This window comes from Pseudozyma hubeiensis (genome assembly GCF_000403515.1).
Source record: "Pseudozyma hubeiensis SY62 DNA, scaffold: PHS35, whole genome shotgun sequence".
NCBI classification, from domain to species: Eukaryota; Fungi; Basidiomycota; class Ustilaginomycetes; order Ustilaginales; family Ustilaginaceae; genus Pseudozyma; species Pseudozyma hubeiensis.
In genome coordinates this window covers 12,159-23,637 of record NW_012133817.1, presented here as the reverse complement: position 1 = coordinate 23,637, position 11,479 = coordinate 12,159, and the positions used below count along the sequence as shown (strand labels likewise).

The following is an 11,479-nucleotide window of genomic DNA, read 5'->3' as shown; positions in this document are numbered from 1 at the left end:
CCACGGTAGGTGAAGCGAGACGGATGGAAGTGCAATGTTTCGGTCAAGTTCGGAGACCCGCCGTGCGCACTTCGTGCCAAGGAGTGTGTGCTGCAATGATAAGATGTCTATAGAGTGATCATGGGGGTCGTAAGAGCGATAAGATCCGGGTGGCGACAGGATTTCAGTTGTCGTTCCCTCGCGGCTAATGGGTCAGACGAGCTACTGATTTCTAAAAATGGGCGTTGTCGAAGCTGAATGTCGAGCGCGAGATGGCGGGAAAGGGCGCCTGTACCGGGAGAGAGAATGTGTACGATGAACCGTAACAAGTCGATGCTAGTCAGGAGCCGATGATGATGCCGGCGTTGTTGGTGAAGGTGATGATGCAGATGATGCAGTCGATGCAGTGTCGATGCTACGGAAAAGTATCGGGGCGAGCAAATCTTCTCGGAACGAAAGCAAAAGTCGACGCGGCTAAGCTCAGCCAAAATTGTTGAACTTAACAGCGATATTCCCGTTGAAGAAATGTCGACATGGCTGAGTCGTGAGCCAAGAGGAAAACTTTTTGAGCAGCCGTGCTCCTGTGTCAAGAGAGACGCGGTTTTGGTTCTTGCGTCGAGCTGAACTTGCATTTCGAATCGACGCTTTCGGCGGGTCCGACGCTGGCGTTGAGTGACTGTGTGGAAGAGTCGCACCGACCGACTCTCTCTCTCCTTGTGTGTCTCTCTCTCTCTCTCTTCCTCCCTCTTCATCCCATCGCTCAGCCTCGCAAATTGTTGTGGTTCAAACGCCTTTTGGCGAACGATCGCCTCTCACCACCACCCTCAACACCTTCCTTCCTTAACGCATCATCCATCACAACGCCTCACAGTCTTTCTCAAGTTCGGTCCTTGTCCGGGTTCATTGCTTCAGACCCTGCATACTATGACAGCTGCAGCACTATAGTAGTCCACCGCCTCGCTCTTGCATCCACGCTCACTGTCCCTAGCAGAATGTTACACGCCGCGCATAGCGACCTTTCTGCTTGAGTGCACCCATACATCCAACCGCAACACGCACACGTCTCTACATCGTTGCATTAGTACAACCCTCGCTCAACATGATCAAGCCGCCTGCCATGGGCGTCTTTGCCCGGGATCCTCCTCCAGCTGGCAGAGGCGGTGCACCTTCCTCCTCATCCACCATTCAATCACAATCTTTGCCCACCGACTTCTCGCCTGCAAACCATCTCCCTTCAGCCTCATCGACAATACCCACCGATCAACCACCATCTGATCCGGTCATACCAGATGACGAGGCTGCCCAGGACGACGACGACCAGGGTACCGTCGATGAGGAAGCAGGCGTCATTCGCTGCATCTGTGGATGCGACGACGACGACGGCTTCACCATCCAGTGTGACAGGTGTCTCGTTTGGCAACATTGCGCCTGCTTCGGCATGTCGCAGGCCTCCGTGCCCGACGAGTACCTCTGCGAGCAGTGCGAACCACGTCCCGTTGATGTCGCCTTTGCTCAAGCGCATCAGCAGAAGCGCAAGAACAATGAAGCTCGCAAGGCGCTCATGGATCGCAACCTCAAGCGTCAGCAACAAGCCCTCGCATCTGCTACCACATACAGCCAATCTCATCTATCCCACGATACAGTTTCGTCGCCCACATCCGCTGCGCTTCCACTTCCTACCCAAGAGCCGGTGCCGACACATCAACAGAGCATCAACCACGCTCCATCACCTGCCGCTGCCGCCCGCGCGCGAAAGCCCAGCCAGGCTCTCGACCTCACCAACACGCAGTTCGTCGTGCCAGACATTCCTGCCAGCGCAGGCACAGTACAGAGGGGGGCCAAACAGCGCAAAGGCCACAAAGGCTCTCGCAGAGGCTATGACACGCCGTCGGCCGTTTCGACGCCTATTCGCGGCGTTTATACTCCTGGCAGCTCACACGATCGCGCAGACGACCCGTTCGACCTCGCGGATCAGCTCGAAGCTTGGCATATCGAGTTCACTCCGATAAGCAAAAATGTCGTTGCAGATCCCTCCGTGCTCGAAAGCCTCGCGCTTGCCATGCTCGATTGGGAGGACGGCAGTCCGCTGAAAGCTGTGCCGGGCCCAGCAGGTCGCGTCCTTGCCCCAACCGCACCCAGATCCTCCACCAGCGCCAAACTCTCGCATCTCGAATCACTCGCTCCCTCCTCATCGACATCATCGCCTTCCTCTTCGTCACCACGCGCGCCTGCCTCTCCTGCGCCTGAATCAGAACCCATCGGTATCGCCGCCGTTGGTCAGGAATGCGTCCCTGTCGAGCTTTCTGGCCCCTGCTTGGCTGATCTCGCCTGCAGGACGTACGTGAGGCATATCTCCGAGTCTGCATCTGCGGGCGTCTTTAGCAATCTTCTCTACGTCAACAACTCAGCAGACGAGCCGCAGCGATCCTGGTCCGCTTCACGCGCCTTCTCGAGACCAGTCATGCACGGCCTCTTTGCCGACTCCTCCATCCCTGCGGGTGCATTCATCTCTGAGCTACGTGGCGAGCTGTACAGCGCCGACACATACCGCAACGATCCCATCAACCAGTATGCCGCTCTGGGTGCCACCAAGCCTCACGTTCATCTTCTCCCACCACCTCTCAACCTCGCCATCGACGCTCGCAGGTTTGGAAATGAGGCTCGTTTCGCTCGCTACAGCTGCCATCCCAACGCTGTGCTTCGCCCCATCCTCTTCTATCCCAACGGACAACCTCCTGGCCGCTCTCGCACCGCCTCTAGAGCCCAGTCGCCCGCTTCAGCCCTCGCCTCGTCCGCGAGAAACAACCGATACGCCGACACCCCGCCTGCCGAGTTTCGATCCGACGAGCCGCAGCTTCTCTTTGGTCTCTTTGCGCTCACCGACATTACTCGTACCCACGAGATCACCGTCGGATGGGAGTGGGACGATGCCCACATCGTCCACTTCCTGCCCGAACTAGTTCAGAATCCGTATCTCGAGCCGCATGGCGACGACGTCGATGCCGATCAGCACACAGCTCACATGGTCGCTCTCGCCGAGAAGGGCGAGTTCCCCTACGCCGACACCGAGTTCTCGGTCAAGATGAGCACCGTGGCTGCGGCGCTGCTCGGCTCCGTACTTTGCGCGTGTATAGGCTCTGCTGCTCCGCCTGGAGGCGGCGGAGGTGCCAGCGCCAACAACGGCCGCAAGCAGGACTGCGCCGTCGCTCAGATGCTCAGGGTCGGCAACGGTATGTCGCTCCTCAACGTCACCATGCCAGGCAAAACCAATCGTCGAGCCAAGCTTCCGGACTTTTCGCCACTGGTTGGGGTTCGCAGACATTGGAGACCAATCAGCTTGCCGCCGACACCGGACACGTCGATTAAGGACGCCGCTTCACCGGTAGATCAGGCCCTGCTCGCCGCTCTCGCAGCCGAAGGCGAGTCTCGCACGATCAAGTCGCTCGACGAAGCCGCCATCCAGGCCGAGGCCGGATGTGGGGGCAACGAAGCAGTTGGCAGCCGCCGCAAAGGTCGGAAGGCCGGCAGATCCAAGCAACGACGCATCAGTATGGCTGGCGATGACCACAGATCCGATTCGGCCGCCTCTGATCTGGACGACCACGCCGATGATACGCGCTCTATTGCCTCCTCGCTCACCGATCCCCTTTCCGGCTTGAGCGACAACGAATTGCTAAGCGACGATGACGATCAAGACCTCATCGATGCCGTACGTGCGGTTGATGGCCTTCAGCCGCGTCGACGATCTGCCAAAGGCGGTGACGCTGTGGATGCCGAGTTGTCCGGTCTGTTCCTGCTACCTCCCAAGAAACGCTCGATGCGTACTCGCATCAAGGCGGTCATGGCGCCTTCCGACGACGATGAGGCTTTCGACGGCGATTTAAAAGGCAGAGAGGACGACAGTATCCAGGGCAAAGCACTCAAGGGCAGGCGATCTGCAGACAGCGTGTCCAAGTCCAAGTCAGTTTCGAAGCGCAAGAGCAAGCTCGACGCCGGACGTGCTCCGATCGACTTTTCCTCGGACGAAGACGAGCAACTCGACGCCGCTTCCGCAAATACCCCTGCAAAGAGGCGCAGGAAGGCGGGCAATGTCGTGGCTCCGAGCTCGCCGCTCTCTTCTCTTCCGTCTCCTAATTCGGCCGATTCGACGACGAGTCCGCCTCCTGCTACCTCTCGCGAATCGATCAAGCGTCGTCTTGAGAGCGAAAGGCGCATGTCGGACGTCGAGCTCGCCAAAAAGAAGCGGGCCGCCAAACGTGGCGCGGGTCGCAACAATGAATCGTCCAAGTCTCGTCCCAAAGAATCGTCTTCAAAGCGGCGCAAGAGAGAGGAGGCGCGTATTCATCGCAACGCGATCCTCGATCTTGGCGATACAGAATCCAGCGAGGAAGGCCTCTCGGAAGACGTGTCCGAGGACGACAAGCAGCGTCCCGATGACGACGATGGAGATACTACTATGGCCGACGTCGAGAGCCGTGCATCTACGCCGCGCGCATCAAAGAAGGACTCTGATTCCCGAACCAGAGATGCGGCACCTCCTCGTGGTGACGCTCAGCTCGCCACCGATGCCCTCCTGCGCAAGACAAGCAAGCAGGACAAGCCGGCAATCCTCCCTGCCTCAGAAGATCGCAAGCCCGTGCAGAAGGACAATGTTGCAAAGACAAAAAAGGTGCGACGCATCTTGTCCGACTCGGAAGCATCCAGTGACGAAAAGGAGATCCAAACCGCTGCATCGACGCCCAAGGTGGCAGAAGAGGACCCATCTCGGCTGGACATGGCAGAGCAGCCAGCCAAAAGCGTGCCAATGGACACGGAAGCGGCTGCCAAACCCAATATTGAGGAAGACGCGGCGTCTGCCGAGACCACAGCGGCCAGTCTGACGCCTGCACCTGTCCCAGAGGTCAAAAAGGAAGAGCCAAGAGTCAAGCTGTCTCTGGCCGAGTACAAGCGTCGACTCGCCGAACGCCGCGTGTCGGGGCAACAGAATGCCTCGTCATCGGCAACTCCGCTCACACCGACTAGTGCCACGCCAACTTCGGAGGTGGGCCCATCGCCCTCGCCAGCACTTGAGAAGAGCGAACCCGTGCTCGTTCTCCCTACTCGGTCATCTGAGCCAAGTTTGACCGCGGTGGCAGCTGAGACTGTCTCCACTCCGACTAGCTTGGCGCCGCCGTCGGTGACCAACGCGGCGGATGCTGCCGAGACGAGCAAGGCATCCGCATCCGTGTCCCGAGGCATGCTCTTCACGTCCATCTCGGCACCCACTGCCATCCGCTCGGTCGAGATTCCAAAGTCGCCGTCTCCAGAACCTGCCACCACTCCGTCTTTCCAACACGGTTCCGCACCGTCAAGTCAAGCCAAAGACACTGTTGTGGCGCTCACTCAAGGGTCAGACACGGGGGCTCGTGTCGAGTCTGGTGCTACCACCAGCCTGGCTGGGCCGGCTTCGTCACCCGCGTCCAATACTAGCGCACTGCCCGCTGTCGGGTCCAGCACTGACTCGTCAGCGTTGCTGATGCGTCTGGAGACACGGCACAACCGAGCTGCATCCGTTGCTTCTGCCGGCGACAAAGACACTCAGCATACGGGCATCCCTAGCAGTGGATCTGCTGGGGCAGACGCAGACGGTTTCGTCCGGCCCCTTACATTTAGCGCAAGTCAGGCGACCACTCCCACTGCAGCTACTTTTGGATCGTCAGCGCCGCTGCGGTCTCCTTCACTTGGACCTACGCGTGGGGCACATGCACAGTCAGGCGGCCGACTCCCACCTTCCCCCTCTGGCTCGTCGAACTTCAATCCCCCCAAGGCGCCTCGTGCATTCATGAGTCCTCCAGGCAACAATCTGCCGCCGTCTTCCATGATGCCCGCATCCTCCACTGTTGCCAGCTCTACCAGCACTACGGCACCGTCGCCGACGTCAGCGTCGGCACCGGGTCCCGGTCCGGGTTTGGGTTCGGGTCCGGCTGCAGCAACACTGTCTACGTCGTCTGCTGTCACTTCTACCCCAGCACGCGTTGGACATACAGGTGCGGCCGCTGGAATCGGCAACACGCCTTCCACTGGCAGCTCCGCTGGGTCAGCAGCGGCTCCACGCTATCCCGCTCACGGTCTCACTTCGCCTACGCCGATCTCCACCGCGTTGCCTGCCAACGCGTCTGGCGGCTACGCGTCGCGCAACTATGCCGGTGTGCCGAAAGGCCCAGCCAGCATGCGCGACACTGACCCGCGCGCAGAGGCGTGGGCAGAGGCACGAGAGGCGCGCGAAGTTCGCGAGGCACGCGGGGACTATCCGCCGCGTCACTACGAAGCGACGCGAGAAGGCGCAGGGCGTGACATGGGTTGGGGCGAGCGATCGCGTGATCCCTCTGGTGGTATGGGTGAACGTGAAGGTGTCAGAGGTGGGTGGGGACGCGAACGTCGGGATCTCGCTCATTCGCGGCCGGGCTATCGCAGGGACGATCCAAACTATGGACGTGACGATCTGGGTTCGGGAGGCGGTGAGATTGGCGGCGGCGGCGGCGACCACCCGCACTACGCTCCCTATCGTCGTCCCTCTGCGACCGAATATGACGACGCTGTACGAGGAGGCGGAGCAGGTGGAGCACCGGTGTCGCCGTACGACCGACCATCCGACCCGTACAACCGAGGAATCGGCATCCGCGGTCGAAGCCTCGGTCTCGGGGGGCCCGCCCCCAGCGGTCCTGGAATGAACAGCGCCGCGCTCCCCCCGCCTGCAGGCCCACCGCGGGACACCGCGCGCGGCGAGTACAGAGACTACGACGACGTCGGCGGTGGCCCGGGCAGCGGCACCCAGGGCCACGCGCACCCGCGCGGCGGGTTCAGAAGCGGCGCCGGGTGGGGCGGTAGAGGCAGACCCCGTGGCAGAGGTCATCCGGACGCAGGGAGGGGAAGAGGCGGCTGGATGAGGTGAACGCTAACACTGTATTCTCAGGAACTTGCATTGTACTTGTACTTATACCTTATGCTGGCTGATGAGCGTTCTCGAACACACGGTCTGCGCATCCCTGTGGCCATCACACTGAGACTGAGAATTGAAACACAAACTTACAAACGCCTCTCGTTCACTCTTCCTCGCTCAAGTCGCTGCTCTCGTTCCCGTCGTTGTCATCCTCGCTCAACTCGCTGCTCTGCTCGTCCATCTCGTCGTCGTCACTGTCCTTGCTCTTTTTCTTCCTCTTGCCGCCCTTCGCCTTGGCACCTTTCCTCTTGGTTCCGCTCTTGGCTGCAGCAGAGATGCTGCTGACAGACCACTTGGCTGCACCACCTGCACCTGCGCCGTTCACCTTGGACTTGATCTTGAACTCGCTCAGCTGCCTGACCAGGTCGCCGGGCAAGAACTGACGGTCGTAGATCTCCCTCTGGACCTCTCGACTCGGCAAGGGTTTGAAAATGTCGCCAGGCAAGGTCACCCTGCCCGGATAGCTCTCTATGCTCCAACCCTGCTGTGCTGCCCTCTTCTTGATCACCAGCTGCGCCAGCTCGGAAAGCGCATACAAGTTTTCGCTCGCTCCTTGACTTTCTGCATCGCGAACACCTTTCACCCTCGTTGCGAGGTAGTAGAAAAGAGAAACGTTGGATGCGCTGGCCAAAGAGCCGAGGAAGAATTCGAGGTACCTCACAAACTGTAGCAGATCCTCCTTGGTCTCCCTCGAGAAGTCCGGATGGTGAGCGAGCAGATGCAGCAACCGCGGGAAGGATACGTCGAGGTGTTTCAACCGTTGCTCCGCGGGCATACCGCGAGAGTTGGATTGGCAGTACCTCACTACCATGTTGCGGTTCTCGTCCTCGGGATCGTACGCTGCCAAAAACGCCATCGCCAAGAATCGACCGTCGATCCTTCGTGCTTGCAGATACGTAAGCAGTTTGTGCAGCATTCGAGATCGCACGTTGAATGACTCGTCCTGAACCATGAACGCGAGATCGAGGTACTCGCGACCGATGCATGCATCGTACGAAGGATGGCGCGCAAGCTTGAGCACGCAGATGGCGGCCTGCAAACGCATGCGCGATTTGGCCGGGGCGGGCGTGTTGAGAGCCTTGGCCTCGCCCGCACCCACCACGGCCCACAGCAGTCGGAAGACCGGCTTGGCCATATCGCCGGCGCTGTCCGTCTCACCAAAGGCTTCGCAACGTCTAGTCAGAACCTGCAACGACAAGAGCTTGGCCTGCAACTCGTTGTCAACGGCTGCATCCTCGATCCAATCCTCGCTGCCGTTGGCATACGCCTTGGCTTTGCTCGCCGGCAGCGGCTTGAGCAGAATGTCGGAAAGGATGGTGCGCACCACGGTGCTGCTCACGTTCTCCGACGCATCAGGCGCATGCTTGAACAGTTGCGCCAAGCTGTACAGGGTGGCCACCTGTCGCTCGGGCTTGGCAGCAGCCAACTGCTTGGCAAGCGAGTCGAGTACCTCCTCCAGCACACCAAAGGCAACGCTGCTCGACACAGACGCCCCGGGTGTCCCCGCCTTCTGGCCAACTGCCTTGCGTCCGCCTCTTGCTCCGCCAGTGGCGACGATCGCAAGCAGCTTGGACGCGAATTTGGCCTGCAACGGCGTTCCCTTGAGCACCAGCTTGGCCAAGCGTTCCACCGCCTTCTTGTCCAGCTGCACCTTGGCCGTGTTCCACTGCGCTACCGAGGCGAGACCCTGCAAGCAAGTTTGTGTAAGCATTGCGTTCGACTCCTCAAAAAGCGCTTTGCAAAGTTCGGGCACATGCATCGCCAGCATCGCGGGACATCGCTTGGCGATGAACTCCAGCAGCTCGTTGGCCGTGGCCCGATGCGTCTCTGCATCGGATAGATCGCTCGACTGAGATTGAGAAGACGAAGACGCCTTTGATCGCTGCGATGCTGATGCGCCTTGGTAGGAGACCTTCTTGATGAGCGTAGGCACCGAGGATCGGTTGAGGATGAAGTAGGATGCGCTTCGTACAAAGGTGGTGAGCGTGTCGAGGATGCTTGCATTCGCGTTTTCCACGCGGCGCAACGCATCGTTCCGCGCTTTTGTGGCCGTCTTGAGGTCGGTCTGTGGATCGAAGCAGGTGCGGATGAGGCGGTAGATGCGCGAGTCGTTGAGCTTGGCGAAAGCGTGAAGATCCGTCTTTGCGCGTTCCGGGTCGGCAAAGAGAGAGGCGCAGCGCCGGATGCGATCCGCCATGGCCGTCTTTACGACAGAAGAGTCTTTGTTTGGCGCCACATCACCTCCGTTGTACTCCTCGCAGCAGTCGATGAACTTGTCGTGCAACGTCGGACGTGCGTAGATGAGGTTGCTCAAACGAAGCAGCCCCCTGGTGGCTTCGGGTTCGAGATACTTCATCACTAGCAAGAGGCGATTGGTGGACGCCACGTCATCCTCCTCGAGGTTGGTTGGGATGGGGAGAATGTACTTTTCCACCGTGGCAGCCACAAGCACTTGCAGCTCGCTGCTGCCAGCGTAGAGGCACTTGAAGATCTCCTGTGGGATCCACGCAAACTGCTGGATGGCTGCTGGGTCGTTGTTTTCGATCTCGGAGAAAGCCATGTCGAAGAGTTTGCCCATGGCTTCGAGCGACTCCTTGCGCACGAGCGTCTTCTTGTCCTTGCATCGATCGGCGACGGTGAGCAGCACCGACTTGTCGATGTGGTGCAACGCCGTCTCGTAGTCGAGCGAGCCAATCATCTTGGCGGTCGCTGCTCGGACGCGCTCGTCAGGCTCGAGGAGCTTTCGTTCGAGGATGGGCGACAAGTCGTGACGCAGTTCGGGATGGTTGACGAGGATGGGCTTTGTGGACTCGATAAAGACCACGCGGAGGCTGGACGACTTGTCATTGGCTCTGCCAAGCCACGCTCGCCAGGTGGATGCATATCTGCGTGCCAGGTCGCTGCTCTCGCCAGCAGTGGAGGAGGGCTTCTCGCCAAACATTTGGCCGAGCACCTTGGTGGAGAGGACACGAAGCTGAACATCCTCGATACGCAGCTCCTCTTCGAGCTGTGGGATCACATTGAGGAGAAGCGATGGCACGACCCGGTTGATCTGGACAATAAGGGAGTGAGCCGTGTGAAGGCTCTCTAGCCGCTCATCCTGATCGTCTTCGTGTGTGGCAGAGAGGATGACCTCGTTGAAGTACTGCGCGACGTTCTTCTGCAGTCGGTCCTTAGTGTTGGAGCAGACCTCGACGGCGATGCGGTGTGCTGATGGATTGTGTTTGACGGCCTTTGTGGTGAAGTTGGCGAGCAGAAGATCGAGAACCTCGGATGGAAGCGTTACGCATTCGTCAATGAGCTGGACGAGCACGTCGGCCATGCAAATTTCGACATTCTTGGACATGTCGGGTCGCGCGAGGTCGAGGAATCCCTTAAAGTAGTCGGTCATTAGCTCGTCAGCATTGGCGAGATCGCAGATGAGCACAACAGACTTGACGCTGCTTAGACTGTCGAGCAGGTAGAAGTATTCTGGGTACTGCGGGCCGTTGGGTTTTGAAAGGCCGGCTTGCGGCATAGTGAGCTGGTGGAGGAAGAACTGAAAGATGTCGCGCAGCTCGGAAGGAGTGAAGGGTGCGTTGGGTGCAAAGAGACGAAGCATGTCGGCGAGGCAGCAAGCGACATGTGCCTTGACGGCCTTGTCCTTGTGAAGCATGAGGGCGGGCGTGACGAGCTCCTTGCAGATATCCTTGAGAGAGTTGACATCGACTGCATCCTGGTCCATCTCGCTGAGTTCCGTGCGTACTTGACGCACACGCTTGAGTAGCGCATCTGTGGAGGTGCCCTTTTGATAGAGCTTGCCCTTGAGTGTGAGACGGGCGAGCGCTTGCCTGCGCGTTGCTGGTGCCGTTGTCGACACTGAGCCAACTGTCGAGCTGGCGGAGGATGTGGCGGTGACCATGACGTGCAAGCGGGTATATGTGAGAGGATCGAGGCTTCGTCCCGCTGGATCAAGATGAGAGGAAGGCCGGATCGCGTAGTGGTGGTGCGGAGGGAGAAAGCGTCCTAGATCTCGATGCTGAGGATGTCCGCGAAGAGAGTCGACTCGAGGGATGAGTCCACGGATGTGACCAGTCTAGGAAGACAAGAAGCTGATGCACGGAGAGCGTTGACGTCGACGAGGAAGCGAGCGACAAGTCGTAGCGAGTGGAGCCAAGGATCGAGGGAGTAGCGCGTCGAGCCGGAAGAGCCTGATACTGCGCATCTGTGCACATTTCAGCCAAAGGAAGCTGCACTGTCTTTCTCAATCATGAGCAGAGCGCAGCCTTCTCGCCTGTGCCCCTTTGCGCGCTGCATGCCCCGACCAAAAAGTGTTGGATTCGTTACGCGTTTCAGGCCGAATTTGCACTTGCAGCTCAGCAGCCCTTTGTTCAGATAGATAGACGGGTCGCGTTGAGCACAGACGCGTCGGAGTGCCGAATTGCACTAATGCTCAATCGATTCGCCGTTCTCACTAGGCATGCAACTGCCCTGCCTCACACGACGATTGCTCTTTCAGCGCATTGTATGTTCTTGCTCACA

The 11,479-nt window shown here is 59.3% G+C and overlaps 3 protein-coding genes across 3 annotated transcripts; 1 reads left to right on the top strand and 2 right to left on the bottom strand.

Moving 5' to 3' along the window:
• Window positions 1-107: 107 nt before the first annotated feature.
• Window positions 108-731, bottom strand: PHSY_003383 (hypothetical protein; the record flags this gene model as incomplete). The annotated part of the gene is made up of 1 exon (XM_012334003.1): window positions 108-731. One exon carries the CDS (start codon window positions 729-731, stop codon window positions 108-110), a length of 624 nt encoding a protein of 207 aa, XP_012189393.1.
• A 365-nt stretch (window positions 732-1,096) lies between these two features.
• Window positions 1,097-6,910, top strand: PHSY_003382 (hypothetical protein; the record flags this gene model as incomplete). Its single annotated transcript, XM_012334002.1, has 1 exon — window positions 1,097-6,910. One exon carries the CDS (start codon window positions 1,097-1,099, stop codon window positions 6,908-6,910), a length of 5,814 nt encoding a protein of 1,937 aa, XP_012189392.1.
• A 151-nt stretch (window positions 6,911-7,061) lies between these two features.
• Window positions 7,062-10,859, bottom strand: PHSY_003381 (hypothetical protein; the record flags this gene model as incomplete). The annotated part of the gene is made up of 1 exon (XM_012334001.1): window positions 7,062-10,859. The coding sequence occupies one exon, from the start codon at window positions 10,857-10,859 to the stop codon at window positions 7,062-7,064; it is 3,798 nt and encodes a 1,265-aa protein (XP_012189391.1).
• Between the last annotated feature and the right edge of the window lie 620 nt (window positions 10,860-11,479).